Source organism: Schistocerca gregaria, chromosome 1 (genome assembly GCF_023897955.1).
Source record: "Schistocerca gregaria isolate iqSchGreg1 chromosome 1, iqSchGreg1.2, whole genome shotgun sequence".
Classification (NCBI taxonomy): domain Eukaryota; kingdom Metazoa; phylum Arthropoda; class Insecta; order Orthoptera; family Acrididae; genus Schistocerca; species Schistocerca gregaria.
In genome coordinates, this window is record NC_064920.1 from 1,191,078,378 (window position 1) to 1,191,101,244 (window position 22,867).

At 41.9% G+C, this 22,867-nt stretch overlaps 1 protein-coding gene across 1 annotated transcript in view; it reads left to right on the forward strand.

Moving 5' to 3' along the window:
* Window positions 1–22,867, forward strand: part of LOC126284517 (Down syndrome cell adhesion molecule-like protein Dscam2) — a 698,452-nt gene that overhangs the window by 452,761 nt on the left and 222,824 nt on the right. The window contains exon 6 of the mRNA XM_049983513.1: window positions 6,004–6,156. Within this exon, the coding sequence (XP_049839470.1) occupies window positions 6,004–6,156 (153 nt within the window). The remainder of the gene's footprint in view (window positions 1–6,003; window positions 6,157–22,867) is intronic.

Consider the following 22,867-nt stretch of genomic DNA (forward strand, 5'->3'; position numbering starts at 1 on the left):
CGTATATGGATGTCCATTGTCCTGCTGAAAAAAGCGAATCACTTCCCTTTCGAAGAAATGTGTAAGGGATCCGAGATCCCACGAACATAGATATTGGTATCTGACAGGTCGATAGCAGACAGGAGTCGATTGTCGAGCGCTGCAGGAGGCAGTAAGATTAGTGTCGAGTGAAAGCAGTACTGGGAAGACTGACAAAGATTTTTAAAAAATGGTTTTCGAGCTGAGTACGGTGTCAATGGTGGATGTGACGAGTGAGGAGTAAATTGTAAATTCATCGGAGTGCGACAAATGAGCGCATCCCCTTATCGTCGAGGGGTTGACGCTCATCAGTACCGATTCGCGAGCGATATAAAACCAAAAGTGCCGAATTACGTGTTCCGCGTCAACTGCGTCGGCCAGCAACAGCCACTGATTGCAGTGAGGATTATTGTAAATGATTGCGTGTGACGCAATACACAAAATCAACAACCAATAAAAGACATAACCGTAACTAAACGTGTAAAGCGAAGGTAGCAACTGCCACAGAATTTGTGTGTTAATAGAAAATACATATCGCAACGTTTGAGGTCTTTAATAACAGAAAAACTTTCAATCATCAACTATTCCGTCGCAGAACAGCCTCACTATGTTGAAATACCCCCGAAACCAGAACAGAAAAATCGATGGCCTTTCATTCTTAAGCACACAGTCATATATTCATAATAATTAGCTGGTTGGCGGCTTCGGTAAATCACACCAAACCACAATACTGATATAACGTGGACGTTTCATATGGCAGTAACTCGGAAATACAAACCTGTGCAATAAAGCGGGTGTCGGTTACTTTGCTTTGCACAGACACCAGATTTGACCGCGAGTTATAAACTGACACCGCTCCACTTCCTCTCCCCCCCCCCCCCCCCTCTCATACACACAAACACACAGTGAAGCCTGGGCTCGGACCTGTGTCTCGTGTGCGAACGCACTCAGGAATAGGTCGCCCACCGGAGCTGGGCCTTACACGTGTAAGTCCATCATTATTATCACAACAGCGTGCGATTCCACACACCAGTCGACCCTTCTCCGGTATAGTGCCGGTTGTAGCTGCCCAGACGCACACGTAATCTTAGTCTGTTGCATGCAGACGTTTCCCAATGGCCCTTGGTGAGATTAGATTAGATTAGATTAGCACTTGTTCCATAGGTCATGAATACGATACTTCATAATGATGTGGAACCTGTCAGGTTAATAAAAGGTGTCTATCAAGATGTTACATTACACAGAATATTACATGACACTTAATATTTTTAATTTTTTTATTTTTGTAGGGGTTGGGGAAATTACCCACTTACTTTATCGAAAAATTAATCTAATGAGTAGAAGGAGTTGCCATTAAGAAATTCTTTTAATTTCCTTTTAAATGCTATATGGCTATCTGTCAGACTTTTGATGCTGTTAGGTAAGTGACCAAAGACTTTTGTGGCAGCATAATTTACACCCTTCTGAGACAAAGTTAGATTTAACCTTGAGCAGTAACGATCATTCATTCTCCTAGTGTTGTAGCCATGTACACTGCTATTACTTTTGAATTCGTTCGAATTGTTAATAACAAATTTCATAAGTGAATATATATACTGTGAGGCTACAGTGAAGATCTCTAGCTCTTTAAATAAGTGTCTGCAGGATGATCTTGGATTAGCTCCAGCAATTATTCTGATTACACGCTTTTGTACAATAAACTCTCTTTTACTCAATGATGAGTTACCCCAGAATATGATACCATACAAAAGCAGAGAATGAAAATAGGCGTAGTAAGCTAATTTACTGAGATGTATATCGCTAAAATTTGCAATGACCCTAATAGCATAAGTAGCTGATCCTCAGTGTATTTTTGCAGTTAAACCCCTCATCAATGCATGGACCTAGAAATTTTGAAAATTGTACCTTAGCTACCGATTTCTGATCGAAGCATATATTCATTAATTCTGTTATTCCATTTACTGTGTGGAACTGTATGTACTGTATTTTATCAAAGTTTAATGAGAGCCCATTTGCAGAGAACCACTTAATGATTTTCTGAAAAACATCGTTTGCAATTTCACCAGTTAATTCTTGTCTCTTGGGTGTGATAGCTATACTTGTATCATCGGCAAAAAGTACCAGCTTTGCATCTTCGTGAATATAGAATGGAAAGTCATTCATATATATTAAGAACAGCAGAGGACCCAAGACCGAACTTTGCGGCACCCCATTCTTGATTGTTCCCCAGTTTGAGAAATCACCAGTATTTTGCATATTATGTGAACTGCTTATTTCAACTTTCTGCACTCTTGCAGTTAGGTGTGATTCAAACAATTTGAGCGCTATCCAATTCATACCACTGTACGTGAGCTTATCTAGAAGCATTCCATGATTTACACAATCAAAAGCCTTTGCGATACCACAAAAAATCGCAACGGGTGACTTCCGGTTACTCAGAGCATTTAATATTTCATTAGTGAAAGTATATATAGCATTTTGCGTTGAAAAACCTTTCTGGAAATCAAACTGACATTTTGGTAAAACTTTATTTTTACAAAGGTGTGAAGCTACTCTACAATACATTACTTTTTCAAGAATTTTGGATAAGGCAGTCAGAAGAGAGATTGGGCGGTAGTTGTTCACATCAGACGTATCCCCGTTTTTGTGCAGTGGTTTAACAATGGCATACTTCAGTCTATCTGGGAAAATACCCTGCTTCAGAGAGCTATTACATATGTGCCTAAGAATCCCACTTATTTCTTGGGAACAATCTTTTATTATCCTGCTGGAAATGCCATCTATTCTGTGTGGGCTTTTATTCTTGAGAGAGTTTATTATCTTCCTAATTTCAGAAGTAGAGGTGTGTGGAATTTCAGTTGTATGAAATGCTGTGGGTAAGGCCTCTTCCATTAACTGCCATTAAGTAACAGCAGGCGAAACATGTCCGCGGACTTCTTCTCTGAATATCTTCCGGTCGTCCACTGCTGCTGGTCCTGACTTGCACCTGTACTAAGCAGACGTTCAGAACCTTGACTACGGCTGTGGGGATACACCACAGACTCCTGATAAGAGCGACACATATGTGTCCAACATGTGCAGCAATCCGAGTTCGAGTGTCGGTTCAGCACACGGTTCTAATCTGCCAGGAAGTTTCATGTCAGCGCACACGCCGCTGCACAGTGAAAATCTCATTCTGAATCCGTGGATATATTCATCGAGTCTCCCTGGGGACCACAATGTGATCCTGTTCAAATTGCATGCATTTTTGTACCCTATAATGAATCTTTCCAACACTGTTCACCTCTATCATATCTCTAATGGTCGTGACAAATAAATCACTAACACTATAATCCCGGCTCTATCCCCCCCTCTCTCTCTCTCTCACTCATACACACACACGGTGTAAACATCATAAATAGAAGTTAGTCTCGAACATATACTTCGTTAGATTGGCAACAAATAGGTAAACTTACCAAAGAAAATGTAACATGTAATGGAGTCACAATATTTACGTTGTGAAAAACAGTGTACGTTTCTAATGGCTCTGAGCACTTTGGGATTTAACTTCTGAGGTCATCAGTCTCCTAGAACTTACAACTACTTAAACCTAACTAACCTAACGACATAACACACATTCATGCCCGAGACAGGATTCGAAACTGCGACCGTAGCGGTCGCGCGGTTTCAGACTGAAGCGCCTAGAAGCACATGGCCACTGCGGAAATAGTTGTACCGAGTGACAAAAGAACAATAGTCCACCACAAAAAAGAGTGAGGAACACGGTGAACAGTGTGTGGAAGGTGACAACACAAAGATGTGTTTATATGGCAGTGATGAAAGTGGTAGTGTGCCCTCCAGACCAGATGCGAGGAAACGCAGATCAGCAAGTCGTAAATAATTACTTTTTTTACAAAAAAAATCGCAAATTAAACTGTTAAATAACCTGAAACCAGCAAAACTGTATCGTTGTAGATCCCACTGATGGTGCCTTAGAACAGGAGAAGGCGAAAAGCGTATGGGATAAATAAAGTAACTAGCAGCAGGAAAAGGCAGTTTTATTTAAAAAACAAGTGTAATCAATACTTTCCATTCAAGTGATGAAATACCTCAGAAAATTATTCCAAAAGATATTAATGAGTAGATTCTCATTCATATTCTTTATGTAGTTGTAAATACGCATCAGTGAAGTAATGGCACTATTTTTTAATGTCAGTTTGATATTACACATTACATTTTCAAAAAAGGTTAATTATATCCATACCTGCAACACAACACGAATTCACACTGTGCATTGTGATCTTTGTTTCAGCTTACTTTTTTCGTTTTTTCGTATTTATGGTGTGCCCAACACAGTCCCCGTTAATGCACTGAAATCTTTCATTGTATAGATCATACTGTTTAAACACATTAATTATATTACTTTAAACAGATAAAGTAATTATTGACATTCACAAAATATTAATAATGATAATAATAATAATAATAATATAAAAATAATTCTACCAGTAATGATACAGTACACACTAATCGGTACACCAAGAAGAAGTGCAGATGATAAACGGGTATTCATTGGAGAAATATATTATACTAGAACTGAAATGTGATTACATTTCCACGCAGTTTGGGTGCAAAGGCCCTGACAAATCAGTACCCAGAACAACCACCTCTGGCCGTAATAACGGCCTTGATACGCCTGGGCATTGAGTCAAACAGAGCTTGGATGGCGTGTACAGGTACAGCTGCCCATGCAGTTTCAACACGATACCACAGTTCACCAAGAGTACTTACTGGCGTATTGTTACGAGCCAGTTGCTCGGCCACCATTGGCCGTTGGTGAGAGGTGTGGCAAATATGCTGGCCAGGCCAGCAGTCGAACATTTTCTGTATGCAGAAAGGCCCTACAGGACCCGCAACATGCGGTGGTACATTATTCTGCTGAAATGTAGGGTTTCGAAGGGATCGAATGAAGGGTAGAGCCACGGGTCGTAACACAACTGAAATGTAATGTCCACTGTTCAAAGTGTCGTCAATGCGAACAAGAGGTGACCGAAACGTGTAACCAATTTCATCCCATACCATCATGTAGGGTGATACGCCAGTATAGCGATTACGAATACACACTTCCAATGTGCGTTCACCGCGACGTTGACAAACACGGATGCGACCATCATGATGCTGTAAACAGAACCTGGATTCATCCGAAAAAATGATGTTTTTCCATTCGCGTAACCAGGTTCGTCGTTGAGTACACCATTGCAGGCGCTACTGTCTGTGATGCAGCGTCAGGGGTAACCGCAACCACGGTCTCCGAGCTGATAGTCCATGCTGCTGCAAATGTCGTCGAACTGTTCGTGCAGATGGTTGTCGTCTTGCAAACGTCCCCATCTGTTGAGTCAGGGATCGAGACGTGGCTGCAAGATCCGTTACAGTCATTGGATGTCGACCAAGGCGAGCAGCAATGTCACGATACGATAAAACGCAATCGCGATAGGCTACCATCGGACCTTTATCAAAGTCGGAAACGTGATGGTACGCATTTCTCCTACTTACACGAGTCATCGCAACAACGTTTCACCAGGCAGCACCGGTCAACTGCTGTTTGTGTATGAGAAATCGGTTGGAAACTTTCCTCATGTCAGGACGTTGTAGGTGTCGTCACCGACACCAACCTTTTGTGAATGTTCTGAAAAGCTAATCATTTGCATATCACAGCATCTTCTTCCTGTCGGTTAAATTTCGCGCCTGTGGGACGTCATCTTCGTCGTGTACCAATTGTAATAGCCAGTAGTGTAGAATTTTACAATTTGTTTCATATAGTTCCCACACTGTATTGCGTTCCTCTGATTACAAGAACTCACTACCACGCAGAGTACCAGACAACAAGCAATGTTCCAACTACCACCCAGTACATATTTCGTATACAGGGGCACTTACATAGAGTTAAGAAGCTTCCTAAGCACGAGATACCTTTTGACGACACGAATGTCGCTCGCATGTTGACAGGCGGCGGCCGCTTCGTGGTGACGAGCACCGGCGACCTGCTGGTGAGGCGGGCCACGGCGTCGGACGCCTCCTCCCGCTACAGCTGCCTCACGCTGCACGCACTAACCGGCGAGCGGCGCAGGAGCACCCCGGCGCAGCTGCTCACCGTCACAGGTAGGGGATTCACGGCCACCACCAGTCTGATGTGAGCCACTGCCTGACACACAGCAGGCCTGTGCAGGTCGTAGAGAAGTCGAGAGAGAGGCACAAACACAGCTTACTAGTCCGTCTCAACAAGTGGTCCATTGACACAGCAGGATCCAGAGCGCAAGTCTACAACACTGCGAGTACGGTCTCAGCTGATTTAAGCGAGAGAGGAAAAGCAGCTGTCTACCGTCGAAAGAATTCCAGCTTACAGTCATCTTGGACTCGAATTAGTACCAGTCCATTTCTTGTGGTGGATATGTGTTACATACAGGGTGGTCCATTGGTAGTGGCAGGGCCAAATATAGCACGAAATAAGCAGGAAACGAAAAAACTACAAAAAACGAAACTCGTCTGGCTTGAAGGTGGAAACCAGATGGCGCTATGGTTCGCCCGCTAGATAGCGCTGCCACAGGTCAAACTGGTATCACCTACGTTTTTCTAAATAGGAACCCCCATTTTTAGTACATATTCGTGTAGCACGTAAAGAAATATGAATGTTTTGGTTGGACCACTTTCTCCGCTCTGGGATAGATGGCGTTGTAATAGTCACAAACGTATAAGTACGTGGTATCAAGTAACATTCCGCCAGCGCGGACAGTATTTGCTTCGTGATACATTACCCGTGTTAAAATGGACCGTTTACAATTGCGGAAAAGGTCGATATCGTGTTGATCTATGGCTATTGTGATCAAAATGCCCAACGGACGTGTGCTATGTATGCTGCTCGGTATCCTGGACGACATCATCCAAGAGTCCGGACCGTTCGCCGGATAGTTACGTTATTTAAGGAAACAGGAAGTGTTTAGCCTCCTGTGAAACGTCAACCACGACCTGCAACAAATGATGATGCCCAAGTAGGTGTTTTAGCTGCTGTCGCGGCTAATCCGCACATCAGTAGCAGACAAATCGCGCGAGAATCGGGAATCTCAAAAACTTTAGTATTGAGAATGCTACATCAACATCGACTCCACCCGTTCCATATTTCTATGCACCAGGAATTGCATGGCGACGACTCTGAACGTCATGTACAGTTCTGTCACTGGGAACATGAGAAATTACGTGACGATGACAGATTTTTGCACGCGTTCTATTTAGCAACGAAGCGTCATTCACCAACAGCGGTAACGTAAACCGGCATAATATGCACTATTGGGCAACGGAAAATCCACGAAGGCTGCGACAAGTGGAACATCAGCGACCTTGGCGGGTTAATGTATGGTGTGGCATTATGGGAGGAAGGATAATCGGCCCCCATTTTATCGATGGCAATCTAAATGGTGCAATGTATGCTGATTTCCTACGTAACGTTCTACCGATGTTACTACAAGATGTTTCACTGCATGACAGAATAGCAATGTACTTCTAATATGATGGATGTCCGGCACATGCCTCGCGTGCGGTTGAAGCGATATTGAGTAGCATATTTCATGACAGGTGGATTGGTCGTCGAAGCAACATACCATGGCTCGCACGTTCACTGGATCTGACGTCTCCGGATTTCTTTGTGTGGGGAAGGTTGAAGGATATTTGCTATCGTGATCCACCGACAACGCCTGACAACCTGCGTCAGCGCATTGTCAATGCATGTGCGAACATTACGGAAGGCGAACTACTCGCTGTTGAGAGGAATGTCGTTACACGTATTGCCAAATCCACTGAGGTTGACGGACATCATTTTGAGCATTTATTGCATAAATGTGGTATTTACAGGTAATCACGCTGTAACAGCATGCGTTCTCAGAAATGATAGGTTCACAAAAGTACATGTATCACATTGGAACAACCGAAATGAAATGTTCAAACGTACCTACGTTTTGTATTTTAATTTAAAAAACGTACCTCTTACCAACTGTTCGTCTAAAATGATGAGCCATATGTTTGTGACTATTACAACGCCATCTATCGCAAAGCGAAAAAAGTAGTCCAACTAAAATATTCATATTTCTTTACGTACTACACTAATATGTAATAAAGAATGGGGGTTCCTATCCGTTTGACCTATGGCAGCGCCATCTAGTGGGCCAACCATAGCGCCATCTGGTTTCCCCCTTCACGCAAGACAAGTATCGTTATCTTTAATTTTTTCGTTTCACGCTTATTTCGTGGGATATTTGGCACGGTCACGATGGACCACCCTGTATAGCAATGCTATCGACTCCAACAACAGCTTTAGTAAAAGCTGCTAAGCCTTCACTCGATGTTCGGCAGAAGTACTTGGCGCTTAAAATTGTTCACCACAAGATTCAACAGTCTAGAGGGAGTTTAATTACTCTACAGTGTAAGAATGGACTAATAACAATACAGTCAAAGGGAAATTCTATAATTACATCTACATACAAAGTTAGCAAGCTACCAGATGTTGCATGGTGGAGGGCACATTATTCCATTACTATACATTCCGTTTCCTCTCCCAGTGGAAAACTGAGCGAGAGAAAAACGAGCACCAGTTTCTCTGATCTTCTCTTCGCTGCTCTTACGTGATATGTACGTTGATGGCAGTAGAATCGTTCTCTAATCAAACGAAACTTCCGGCTCTCTTAATTTTCTCAATGGAGTTTCGCGGAAAGACCGTCGTCTTGTCTCCAGGGATCCCCATTTGACTTCACGTAGACTCATCGTAATACTCGCGTGTTGATCGAACCTTCCGGCAACTAATCCGGCAGCACGCCTCTGAATTTCTTCGATGTTTTCCTTTAATCTAACCTGTCGAGGATGGCAAACACTCGAGTAGATCTGACAGAATGGGTCGCACAAGTTTTCTGTTCGCTGTCTCCGTTATAGATGAGCTACAGTTTCCGAGAACCATCCCAGTAAAGCAAAGTCGACATTCGCCTTACCTTCTACCGTCCTTAAGGTGCTCGTCACATTTCATATCGCTTTGCAACGATACGCCCATTGTCTTTCCTACGTACTTGGTGCGCTACAGTTCACAAATAATTTAATTCTTACAGTTCTGGCTCTCCAACTGCCCATCAACAAGGGACCTAACACAAAAATCCCTGATTATGAGCAACGGGAAAGTAAATATCTACTTCGTGACGAAAATTTGCCTCTGATTGCCTACACATGCATACTTCCTATAACGGTAAAAGTTCCGCCGTTCCTAACGAATATCAGTTACACCGTACAAATCACTATGAGCAAAGAATAATTATCTCTACCTTAAAAACTGAATATTCACTAAATGATTAGAAATTTTCCCTTCAGTAGATTGAAAGGCAAGTCACTAGCATTTACTCAGATACCTCTACGTGTAATGAGAAACAAACAAATCTTGACTATATTCTGAAAAACACAAGTACACTCACTACTCCTAGTGATATCTTTAGTATCTAGCTATCCTTTCTTTAATTGAGATCCAATAAATATCAAATTCAGTCAGTTAAACTGGCCTGCCGCAACAAAAAATATTGCGTCGGTCTGACCCGAATATGAAATTACAGCTGCCGATAGCAAACTGTCTGAAAATTTTGATCTCTTCCTGGAGGGCTTCTTCACTTTCTGTGATGAACGAGTAATGGTTGCCTCCTCTAACCAAGTTCTCCATCCCCTGGCGGGTTGCTATCTTGCATGGTGTTCCGTTAATCCCATGAAACATGTTTACAGAAACATTCTTACCATGGTTATACTGCGATTCCAGCCCTAAATCGATCACTCACCATAAATTTTGACAACCTAGACCTAACATTGTCAGCTTTCACGGGATTAAAAAAGCGCACCTGAGGCCCATATGGTAGGGCTATTTCTTAGAATATTAAATAAAACCACAAAAGACATATAAATGTAAAGGTCACCATGCTGCTAAGGCGTTGAAGGTGGTAGTACATGTATAGATAATGTATCCATACAAAAAGTGAAAGATCAAGAGATTCATTTTTATCCTATAGTAAACAGAGTGGCAGTCCACGATGCATATCACATTATGTAACTTAGTTCAGAACACTCTAGAACAGTGGTTCCCAACAAGCGGTCCGTAGACCCCCAGGGGTCCGCGAGCTAAGCCAGAGGGGTCCGCAAGATGCTATTAGAATAAAAAATATATTAAATATATTTCGTATGATAACAAATTTTTTGTGTTGGCCGATTCCTGCTTGAGCAGTGCTTTAGCGAACGCTAACTTCTGCATCTAGCACCTCCATTTTCAGTTCATACTCCGTTAGGTGGCTTGCGGAGTATGGATGTAGATACTCAATTTTTATTTTTTTAAGGAGTTTGTTATTCTAAACATCTAGATTTGAAGACAAAGATTTTGAGCAATAACCAAAAATTTAACAACAACAATAATCGCTAAACTGAAAAAGTTTTAAGTTCAATATTTTTTCAATAATGAATATGTCAATGATTTTTCTACGTACCAAAAATAGAAAATGTATAAAAAGACTCTTAATTTGACTTTTTAGGTACTTGATACTGTGATATGACAAGGTACCAATCATGCTCGGTGAGGGGGTCCTCGAGAAAATTTTGTTGGGAACCCCTGCTCTAGAAAACAACGAGAATGATTAATCACAAAAGGGCTTGTACGAGTAACCAGAACAAGTAGCGTTGCAGCTATACATTCATGTCACACGGTGGAAAAAAGGCAGCACCAAAAAAAAAAAAAAAATAATGTCGAATAATGAAATTTCTGGAATACATTTGTCTATGTAAGATATTTCAGAGATTAACATTGCGAGATCACAGGTTAGAAATTACTATGGCGAAAATGACTATTTTCAATACTTTTGCGTGACAGATACTATTTCATGATAGCCCTTAGAATGAAATTAAAAAACAAGCAAAGACGCTGTATTTTTAAACCTTAGTCTAACCTCCGCCACCCCCCTCCCCCGCCCCTCCCCTGCTAGCCATCGACTTAGCCTATGGTGCGGAGGCTTGCGTGCCTCAGTGATAGAGATAACCATACCGTGGGTGCAATTACAACGGAGTGGTATCTGTTGAAAAGCCAGACAAAATTGTGGCTCCTGAAGAAGGGTTGCAGGGGCAGCAGTCTGCATGATAGACTTATCTGGCATTGTAACATTAACCAAAACGGCGTTGCTGTGCTGGTACTGCGAACGGCTGAAAGTAAGGGGAAACTACAGCCGTAATTTTTCCCGAGGACATGCAGCCTTACTGTACGATCAAATGATGATGGCGTCCTCTTGGGTAAAATATTCCGGAATTAAAATAGTTCCCCATTCGGATCTCCGGGCGGGGACTACTGAAGATAAAGAAAACTGGCATTCTACGGATTGAAACGTGGAATGTCAGATCCCTTACTTGGGCAGTTAGGATAGAAAATTTAAACAGGCCAATGAATACATTAAAGTTAGATATAGTGGGAATTAATGAAGTTCGGTAGCAGGAGGAACAAGACTTCTGGTCAGGTGAGTACAGGCTTATAAATACAAAATCAAATAGGGATAATGCAAAAGTAGGTTTAATAATGAATAAAAAAATAGGAGCCCGGGTATGCTACTACGAACAGTATAGTGAACACATTATTGTTGCCTACCACAATAACCAAAGTTTATACGCCAACCATCTCTGCAAATGACGAAGGGACTGAAGAAATGTTTGATGCGATAAAAGAAATTATTCAGATAGTGAAAGCAGATGATAACTTAGTAGTCATGGGAGGACTGGAATGCGACAGTAGGAAGAGAGGGAACAGTAGTAGAGGAATATGGAATGGGGGTAAGGAACGAAAAACGATGCCCACTGGTATAATTTTGCAAACAACGTAACTTAATGATAGCTAACACTTACTTTAAGAATCATGAAAGAAGCTTGTATACGTGGAAGAGGCGTGGAGACACTGGACGGTTTCAGATAGATTATATAATGGTAATACAGAGATTTAGGAACCAGGTTTTAAATTGTAAAACATTTCCACGGACACATGTGGACTCTGACCACAATTTATTGGTTATGAAATGTAGGGTAAAACCAAAGAAATTGCAAAAAGGTGGGAATTTAAGGAGATGGGACCTGGATAAACTGAAAATACTTGAGTTTTCCGAGAGTTTCAGAGAGAGCATTAGGGAGCTATTCACAAGAACGCTGTCAAGAAATACAGTAGAAGAAGAATGGGTAGCTTTAAGAGATGAAATAGTGAAGCCAGCAGAGGATCAAGTAGGTAAAAAAACGAAGGCTAGTAGAAATCCTTGGGTAACATAAAATATGCTGTATTTAACTGATGGAAGGTGAAAATATAAAAATACAGAAAATGAAGCAGGCAAAAAGGAATACAAAGGTATCAAAAATGAGATCGATATGAATTGCAAAATGGGTAAGCAGGGGTGACTAGAGGACAAATGTAAGGATGTAGAGGCATATATCACTAGGGCTAAGATACGTACTGACTACAGGAAAATTAAAGACACCTTTGGGGAAATACGAACCACATGTATGAATATCAAGAGCTCAGATGGAAAATCAGTTCTAAGCAAATGAGGGAAAGCAGTAAGGTGAAAGCAGTATGTAGAGCATCTATACAAGGGCGACGTACTTGAGAGCAATATTGTGGAAATGAAAGAGGACGTAGATGAAGATGAAATGGGAGATCTGTTACTGCGTGAAGAGTTTGACAAAGCACTGAAAGTCCTAAATCGAAACAAGGCCCCGGGAATAGACAACATTCCATTAGAATTAATGACAAGCACTGGTGAGCAAGATTTATGAGACAGGCGAAACAATCTGTATATTGAGCAAGCAGAAAATGAAACAAAAGAAAAATTCGGAGTAGGAAGTAAAATCAATGGAGAAGAAATAAAAACTTTGAGGTTTGCCGATGACATAGTAATGCTGTCAGTGACGGCAAAGGACTTAGAAGAGAAGTTGAGCGGAATGGACAGTGTCTAAAAAGGAAGATATAAGAGGAACATCAACAAAAGCAATATGAGGATAATGGAATGCAGTAAAACTAAATCAGGTGGTGTTGACGGAATTAGATTAGGAAATGAGACAGTTAAAGCACCAGATGAGTTTTGCTATTTTGGAAGCCAAATAACTGATGATGGTCGAAGTAGAGAGGATATAAAATGTAGACTGGCAATGGCAAGGAAAGCGTTTGTGGAGAAGAGAAATTTAACATCAGCATAGGTTTAAGTCTCAGGAAGTTCTTTCTGAAAGTACTTATACGGAGTGTAGCCATGCATGGAAGTGAAACGTCGACGATAAACACTGTAGACAAGAAGAGAACAGAAGCTTTTGAAATGTGATGCAACAGAAGAATGCTGACGATTAGATGGGTTAGATCACGTAGCTAATGAGGAGGTACTGAAGACAATTGGAGAGAAGAGGAGTTAGTGGCACAACTTGACTAGAAGAAGGGATCGGTTGGTAGAACAGGTTCTGGGGCTTCAAGGGATAACCAATTTGGTACTGGAGGACAGCGTGGAGGGTGAAAATCGTAGAGGGAGACCAAGAGATGAATACACTAAGCAGATTAAGAAGGATGTAGGTTGCAGTAGTTACTTGGAGATGAAGAAACGGACAAGGCAGCTGCGTCAAAGCATCCTCTGAACTGAAGACCGCAGGAACAACAACAACAACGCTACACTCCCTGGTCGAACGTTGTGAGTTTAGGAGGCGCGCATAAAATTTCGATTTTCTTGGAAACTAGGGCCGTCGTATGAAACAGTTACTCAGAACAGTTCCCTGTACAACATACCTAAAGATCATCGAAATCCATGTGATGGTGCCCTTGTAAGATACGTCACTGGGTCATTACGGCCTTCGGTGTTCCTACACTTTTCTGTAACACAAACTAGCCTTGTCCGACGTCGGCTTTTGCCAGATTTCTGGTTCCTTTGTGTATAATTTGTTTTAGCATTTTGCAATTAAGACATAAAATGAAGGTTCTGAAATATTCACACCTATCAGCAGCTGCCTTACATGGAATTGAAAAAATGGCTCTGAGCAGTATGGGACTTAACATCTGAGGTCATCAGTCCCCTAGAACTTAGAACTACTTAAACCTATCTAACCCAAGGGCATCACACACATCCATGTCCGAGGCAGGATTCGAACCTGCGACCGTAGTGGTAGCGCGATTCCAGACTGGAGCGCCTAGAACCGCTCGGCCACACCAGCCGGCGTGGAATTGAAATTATAGGGCAGTCTCACACACCGTCCGTCTAAAACGTATTAAGATTAATTTTATCCCCGGTGTATAGGCGACACCAGCACAGTAACAGTAATGGGACTTTGATCTGACACTTACGAACAAAAGATGTGTGTTCTACCAATCAGCTATGAGCAGGCGGTGTAAAGTAGTGCACGTTTGGGCAGTATTATATCAACGTTGTAGTGCCACAAATCACAATGGGACAATGTGTATAAATCAAATGTTCGAGACCTTCCCCAGAATGTTCTAAACGTGTGTGCAGAGTTTGTACCATACACTTTAACTCCCGAACAAAGACACGTGGACCTCTGTCATAACTTGGTTAAAACGCCAAACGCAGTCATTTTTTTCTGGAAAAATCATCACTGGTGGCTGATCTACTACAAAGCAAGACAATGCAAAAAAATCACACGAACGGTCCCCACTTTGACGACTTAACTGACATTCAAGCTCATGCAAGTTGAAAAAAAAGGACTGTTCTGGCATTTTCACATGACAGTACGAACGTTCCGTGCATTGTACTCATGTGGTGGTTGGGGGGAACGATGCTGAGGATCGTGTACAACAGCATCATAACTCTCCTCTATTTTTTTTTAACTTCTGCCTCGGAAATTTTTGGACTGACAGGTTACCGAGTAGATGAAATAAGTGAAACAGTTTTGTCATGAATCGCTCTTCCAGTGACCTCAATAACTTTGAGTGGTAGTCATCTACCCAAGTTATCTTGTTTGGACTTACATCTTCTAGTTCTCTATCAAATTCTTCTCCCAGCATAATATCTCTCATCTCAATTCCATCCACTTGTTCCATTTCCACAATGTTGTTTTGAATTTAATTTCGTTTCATATACTCCTTCCAACTTTAATTGTTTTTTCCTTCTTTTCTTAGTACTAGATTGTCATCTGAGTTCTTGATATTCGTGCGTGAGCTTCTTTTGTCCAGAAGTTTCTTGCTGACACTGAAGGGAAGCAGACAGTCACTGGGATGTGTGTTTGTGTGTGCGTGTGGTGTATTTTGGTGCAGAACCCGCTGGTCTCAGCCCTCCAGTGCATTCTGAGAGCTCGACTCGTAAATCCGCTACCACCGCCTCTCGTTCCAAACTCTGCCACCAGGGAGCAGTGCGCAGCACGGCCCAGCACGCGCTTCCGCCACGACCGCACCACCATTGGGTTCGGCGCCCTCAGTGACCGTCACACAGCGTGATTTATGGCGCCAGTGAGGTGTGCCGGCACCGACACAGAGGTATATCTCTCTCTCTGTGGCGCCACAGGGATGCTGGACGCATTCGCTGCTCCCTCGCGGCCGGCCGGAACGAGAAAGCAAAAACATCAAACAGGAACCCCCCTTTTTTTGGGAAGGGCGGAGGGGTGAGGGAGACCGATGCCATCTCTCTCGCCAATTCATATCCATTTCCAGTCACTCGGCAGGTATTTCATAAAGGCTGAAAAGGGAGCTGAGGTGAGGGAAGCTTTAAAGCCCAGTGTTTCCGGCACTGCTGGTGATGATGAATGTCGTTTGACTTTTCACAAGAGTATCAGGCGCTCGAAGATGGCTCCATGGATAAAACCTGTTCCATCGCGATACAAAACTTAGACGTCTCTTACAGAGAAGTCACCCGCCCCAGTAAACTTCTGCCTCCCCTCGACAACAGAAGCATCTAACGGGAAGGCGCACCGTACTTTATTCCTGCACGTTAGTCTGCAAACAATAGACGCTGGTGCAAATGCAGATTCCACCTTTCTGAAAAGCGTTTAATAGAGCACCACGACGTCACCTAGTAACCAAAGTACCACGATATGAAGTATTTTCACAAATATGCAAAAGGCTCGATGAATTTTTTATTAATAGAGCCCAGTGCGTTGCACCGGACGACGAATATCCTTCAGAAAATACAGTAGCATCAAATAAACCCCAGCGAAGCATAAATGGACCTCTGACGGTGTTCATACAGGCAATCGATTTATCAGATGGGGTCAGCAGTACAACCTGATTGTTCGCTGACGATTCTACCGTCTGCAGAACTTCTTTGTAGAATCATTAGGAAGTCTAAAATGCCTTGTACAGAATTTCCGCTCGGTGTATCTACGACTGCTTTCACATACACATTCTGTAAATCATAGGAAAGTGCATGGCAGAGTGTGTTTCCCAATGTTCTTAGGGCTTCTTCCAGTACCATTCACTCATGGACCTCGGTAAAAATAATTGCTTAAAATCCTCTGTGCGCGCTGCAATTAGTCTAATTTTTTCGTCGCGATCCCCACGGGGGTTTAGATTAATCACCTACAACTGGTTCTTGAATCTTTGTAAGTGGGATTTCATGCAATAGTCTGTGTCTATCTTCAAGAGTCTACAAGTTCAGCTTTAAGAGAATCTGTGTTACGCTCTCCCACGGGTACAACAAACTTTTCACTATTTGCCTTATCCTTTTTTTGTGCACGTTAAATATCTCCTGTTAGGCCTATTTGGTACTATTCTCACACATCTTAACAATGTTCTACGATGGTTTTTTTATTGTACAAGTTTTTTCTAGGGAATCACCTTTATAGACTAACTGCATTTCCCTAGTATTCTATCAATATGTGTCAAATGCCTCACGAACAACTGAGCCTATGTAGCCATTCCATTTCAAAGCACTACAAAACTGCTAGACCAAGCTACTTATACAAGTTGAAAGAGTCATTTTGTGACCAATGTAGGATACAACGTTTATTCGTTTTGTAAAACGCACAGCTTTATATTTATGAACATTTAAAGCAAGCTGCTAATCTTTCATGCATAGAAAATATTCTGTCATATGACTGCATAATTGTGTACCTTTTTTTCAGACAGTACTTCGTTATAGATAACCACACATCTGCAGAATTTCTGATGTTATTGTTAACATTGTCTGCAAGGTCATAAATGTACAATATGAACAGCAAGGGTACCAACAAACTTCCCTCGGACAGACCTAAAGTTACATCTACTTTTGTCGATGATTCTCCACCAACATAACATGCTGCCACCTTCATACCAAAAAATATTCAATACAGTCACAAAACTCGCATGATAACTTGCGTCGAATACTGTGTCGAATGCGTTTTGGAAGTAAAAAATAATACTGACTGCCTTGAACCATGGCTTTCAGGATACCAAGTGAGAAAAGCGGTATTTGACTTTACATGATCGATGTTTTCGGAATCCATGATGGCAGGAAATCATTCTGTTCGAGATACATCACTACATCTTATCTCAGAGTATATTCCAAGATTTTACAATGAATTAATGTGAAAATTTTTGTACTCTAGTTTTGTTCATCATTAATGCTACCTTTCTTGTAGACGGGTATGACCTTTGCTTTCCTCTAGCCAGTGGGCACCGTTTTCTGTTCGAGGCACTACGATATTCTATGGTTAAAAGATGGGCTAATTTACCTCCACATTCGCGGTAGAATATCGTTAAGGAGTCCTTCGGGTCATGGAGCTTCGTTAATTCTTTGCGATTTCAGCTGTTTCTCAACCTTATCTTTGCAATGGTGTGAGAACTAAATTGAGACAACACTCAAGGATTTAGTTTTGAAAGGAAATTTGAAAACTGATAGCTATATTTAAATGTGGATGGATGAAATTTATTGTCTATAATCAAGATAATGCCAAGATATTGTCCGACTACAAGATCAGTGGTGAACACATCGGTAAGTTACATCTTTAATTATTTGGGGATAATACGAAGTTGCGACTTCACCAATCTGTATCACTTCATTTACAATTTATTATGTTCAATACAAGCAAACTGTTAGGCTGTGACTAAAAGGTTTTCGTGCTGGACATTCCGTGTCTAATGTGGAAATGCAGCAGGAAAGCCTACCTCAAATTGGGTGAAATTGTGGGGTGGTTCCCGGGGCCTCCTTAACGTATTCTGTGGCCTCCAGAAGTTAACCCCCTACATGCCGCAGCACTAGTACCATTGCGCCAAAGAGTCCATTTGAGATTTAGCAAATATTTATTCAGCGTGTATGCCGAATAGAATTCCGCCTTTCCATTTCCGCGAAATGTAATAAATTTCGCACAATCTCAACAGTATTTCAGTTCATCCAATCCTGTACATTGATTTCCCTACCAGACACTGTGTTTGCACGTCAATCAACAGTAAAAAAAACGTTCAAACTCGATACCAACCTTGTAAATTGTTTATGTGTACTTGTACACCATGACCGGAATATTTTTGCAGCGTTTCATTTCATGTCCATGCTTCGAGCCACTTCCTCGTTCGTCACATTGGCAACATACATGCAGTCACCCCTCAAACGAAGCTTGGGCTTAGAACAGAGAACTTTGTTTTCTGATCATTCGCTTCCTGTCTGTCTTCCAGCGTTGTCTCTGCAATGTGAAGGTGTAAGTGTCGCTTTTACTATAGCATGAGGTGTTCGTTTCACATTTTTGGGCCCATCCTCTGAGCAGCTCGCATTTATATGATCGTTTATGCATCCTGGATGCGGAGTTCATTGTGTTATTTCTCTTGTTAATTGTAAATGAAAGATGTACAGATAAATTCTAATGTTCTTCTTCTTTCAGTCTTCCTAACGATGTCAATCAAAATACTGCATAATAAATTTCAGTATTTGATGTTAGTTTTCTGTATTTTTTTTCGTGTCTTTCATTCCAACAAGATTCTATATTTGTTTTCACTAAATGTTTGATAATTGTGATATCAACTTCGATTTATGAACCCTACAACCTTCAAGTCCTTCAACGATCAAGCAACCTTTATTTAAAAAATACAGGTTGTAACGGGTATAAGTGCGGATATTTTTTATGTCTAGCATATTACAGGTACATACATTAGTATTTTGGTCGTTTTTTCTCTGTGTGGAACGGTTTGCCCACAAACACGTCTCAAACTTTACGACCTGGTGTTTTCTCCACAGTCGCACTGCACTAATAAGTCAGCTATGCGTGTCAGTATAGGCTACCCGTCCACGCGTCTACACTTCAACTCCTGACCTACTGTGCAGGGGAAAATAAGACTTAATGGTTTGCTCTTGCCACATGTACTTGGAGGTAATAACCAATCTAAACACATGCGACTTGGAAAGGTTACAATTATTAGACTGAAAATGATGTAAATACCGCTGTAATGCTGTGCAGTACACCGTTCTCTGTCATCAGTAGAAGTATCTGCACTCACAGCCATTACATCCTTTACCATGAGCAATACGCAAGAGTTTGGTGTTTTCATTGTGAGAATTGGGCAAGCTATTAACGGCATTTAGCATAACATCTGAAGCACTTTATTCGGTGACGAGTCGGTACTGGTCTCAGATTTTTACTTCAGAGCTCAAACTGTTACAAATGCAGATTAGCTTCAGAACGAAAACCTAAAATAAGAAGTATGGAGTATGAATTGAAACACAGATTTGTTGGAAGAGTTTTGGAAATGTTGGCTACATTCAAGAAAGACATTGCATGAACACTTCAATTTGTTTTAACAGTTCTGGGAAAGTTCGTCAATTCCATAAAGACATCGCATAAAATATCCTAGCACACTGATTCAATGTTTGGATGCTTTCAGAGTTAGATAGTAACTGATCGGTGTATCCTACACGAAACTGAAACAGATGTTCGAGGAAATTATTTGGAAATCTTTTGAAGTAGAAGATGCTCTTCTCGCAAAACTCTGTTGAGTGAACTTAGGAACCGTCATTTGAGGAAAATGCGTGACGATTCTGCTGCCACCATCTCGTATCTGTTGTACTAGTCGTGTGAGAAAGACTACAGCGCGAACAGACGCATATGGTAGATCAGGGCTTCCCAACACGTGGTCCGCAGATCACTTAGGGGTCCGCCGACTCTTTCTAGGGGGTCCGCGGGACATTTCACCAAATCATGTAAAATAATGAGTAAAATTATTGAATAAAAATGTGAAAATGAAATTCATCACTATTTTTTTTCCTGTGAAAAACATGTGTACTTTTACTTCAGGTCGTATTCTCAAGCAGCCTTTGCGGTTCCTAAGTGAGAACGAATACACAGTTTAGTGCCGGAGAATGCGGCTTCTCTGATCGACTGTTTCGCAACAAAACGTGGGTCGTTTGTGCGCCGGCTCACGGCGCTAGATGCGCTGAAACCTTTTACCCATGTGCGAAGCGAGCTTCGTCGGATTTATTATGTGAAAACGCTGCAAGTACTCCATTGGTTGCAATATCCTGTGGAAGTGAAATAACCAAGAAGCGTAAGTACAACGAAAGCTATTTAGAAATGTGCTTTATGGAGACAAAAAACGGTAAAGCTCCGTGCCTAATTTGTGCGTGTGTCCTTCCGAACAGTTAAATGTTTCCAGTTAAATTGCACCGTCATTTTGAAGGTACTCACCCGGATTTCCAGGCTAAAGACATCGATTTTTTTCAAAAGGAAGAGTGCTCAACTAGCTGCTTCTCAGCATTGCATGAAAACTCATGCAAATCAGTTAATAAATATTCATTAAAAGCTTCTTTCTTGGTTAGTTATCGAGTGGTAAAAACAGGCAAAGCTCATACCATTTGCAGAAAATGTCATAAAGCCGTGTGTTAATGATATTGTTTCTTGCATGCTATACGAATTGAGAACATGGCACGTGCATTAAGAAGTTTCCAGTTCCCATGGGTTGCGCTCTGAAATTTAAAGTGCTCTTGATTGACGAGGGGTCCGCCATGGATTTTCGACTGAAAAAGGCGTCCGCCGGCTGACAAGGTTGGGAAGCCCTGTGGTAGATAGTCACTTCTACCTCGCTCAGTACGCGAATGGAAAAAGAAAAACTTCTTATATTGAAACAAGATAACATCCGGCACGGACTGTACAACTAACTGTTCTCTTCAGTATCTTTGTACATGGTAAAGTTATCTGTAATAAATTTTTCACTGAAGTAATAACCAACTTTTCTTAACGGAACTCATTCCAGAACTGAACATCATAACAAGTCAAATTGGGGAAAATATAGAAATCGTGGAACATCTGGGCCTGGCATTGCACTGTGTGTGGCTGTGAGTATCCACCATGTTCCGGCGTATCTTCAAGCGACGGTACGTCGGCCAGGAACGTTACAGCAGAGAGGACTATTCGTCCACGAGACTCAGAGGGCCATAGACACGGGTTCCCAGGTAGGGTTTCTTGACTTCCGCAAGGCGTTCGATACAGTCCCCCACAGTCGTTTAATGAACAAAGTAAGAGCATATGGACTATCAGACCAATTGTGCGATTGGATTGAAGAGTTCCTACATAACAGAATGCAGCATGTCATTCTATAATGGAGAGAAGTCTTCCGAAGTAAGCGTGATTTCAGGTGTGCCGCAGGGGAGTGTCGTAGGACCGTTGCTATTCACAATATACATAAATGACCTTGTGGATGACATCGGAAGTTCACTGAGGCTTTTTGTGGATGATGCTGTGGTATATCGAGAGATTGTAAGAATGGAAAATTGTACTGAAATGCAGGAGGATCTGCAGCGGATTGATGCATGGTGCAGGAAATGGCAATTGAATCGCAGTGTAGACAAGTGTAATGTGCTGCGAATACATAGAAGGATAGGTCCCTTATCATTTAGCTACAATATAGCAGGTCAGCAACTGGAAGCAGTTAATTCCATAAATTATCTGGGACTAGGCATTAGGAGTGATTTAAAATGGAATGATCGTATAAAGTTGATCGTCGGTAAAGCAGATGCCAGACTGAGATTAATTGGAAGAATCCTAAGGAAAAGCAATCTGAAAACAAAGGAAGTAGTTACAGTACGCTTGTTCGCCCACTGCTTGAATACTGCTCACCGGTGTGGGATCCGTACCAAATAGGGTTGATAGAAGAGATAGAGAAGATCCAACGGAGAGCAGCGCGCTTGGTTACAGGATCATTTAGTAATCGCGAAAGAGTTACGGAGATGATAAACTCCAGTGGAAGACTCTGCAGGAGAGACGCTCAGTAGCTCGGTACGGGCTTTTGTTAAAGTTTCGAGAACATACCTTCAACGAAGACTCAAGCAGTATATTGCTCCCTCCTACGTATATCTCGCGAAGAGACCATGAGGATAAAATCAGAGAGATTAGAGCCCACACAGAGGCATACCGACTATCCTTCTTTCCATGAACAATAAGAGACTGGAATAGAAGGGAGAACCGATAGAGGTACTCAAGGAACCTTTCGCCATACACCGTCAGGTGGCTTGAGGAGTATGGATGTAGATGTAGTTGTAGAGGCGACGTCACAAAATAGTACGCTCACGGACCCCTCTCTAGGGCGACAGCGAGACAGGAGCTGCCTCTACACGAAGAGAAAACAAGCGCCGCGCCGCCTATCCGAGGCGCAGTCTACGAACGGTACAGCACTGACCTAGGGACTAAATTGTTTCGATTGTGTTACGAATTGTATATACTGGAGAGACTGTTTATGTTTTGTCACCCTGTGCTTGCAACGTCCCACTGTAAATTTCTCAAAGTATTGTCATTAATCCTACTGAAATAAAAAATTATAAATACCAGTTGCTTGAATTGTTGTTGGCGATCCGAGAAAGCAGGTTTCCTAGGTACCCTATACTATACGAGTGGGTCGAAGACAACA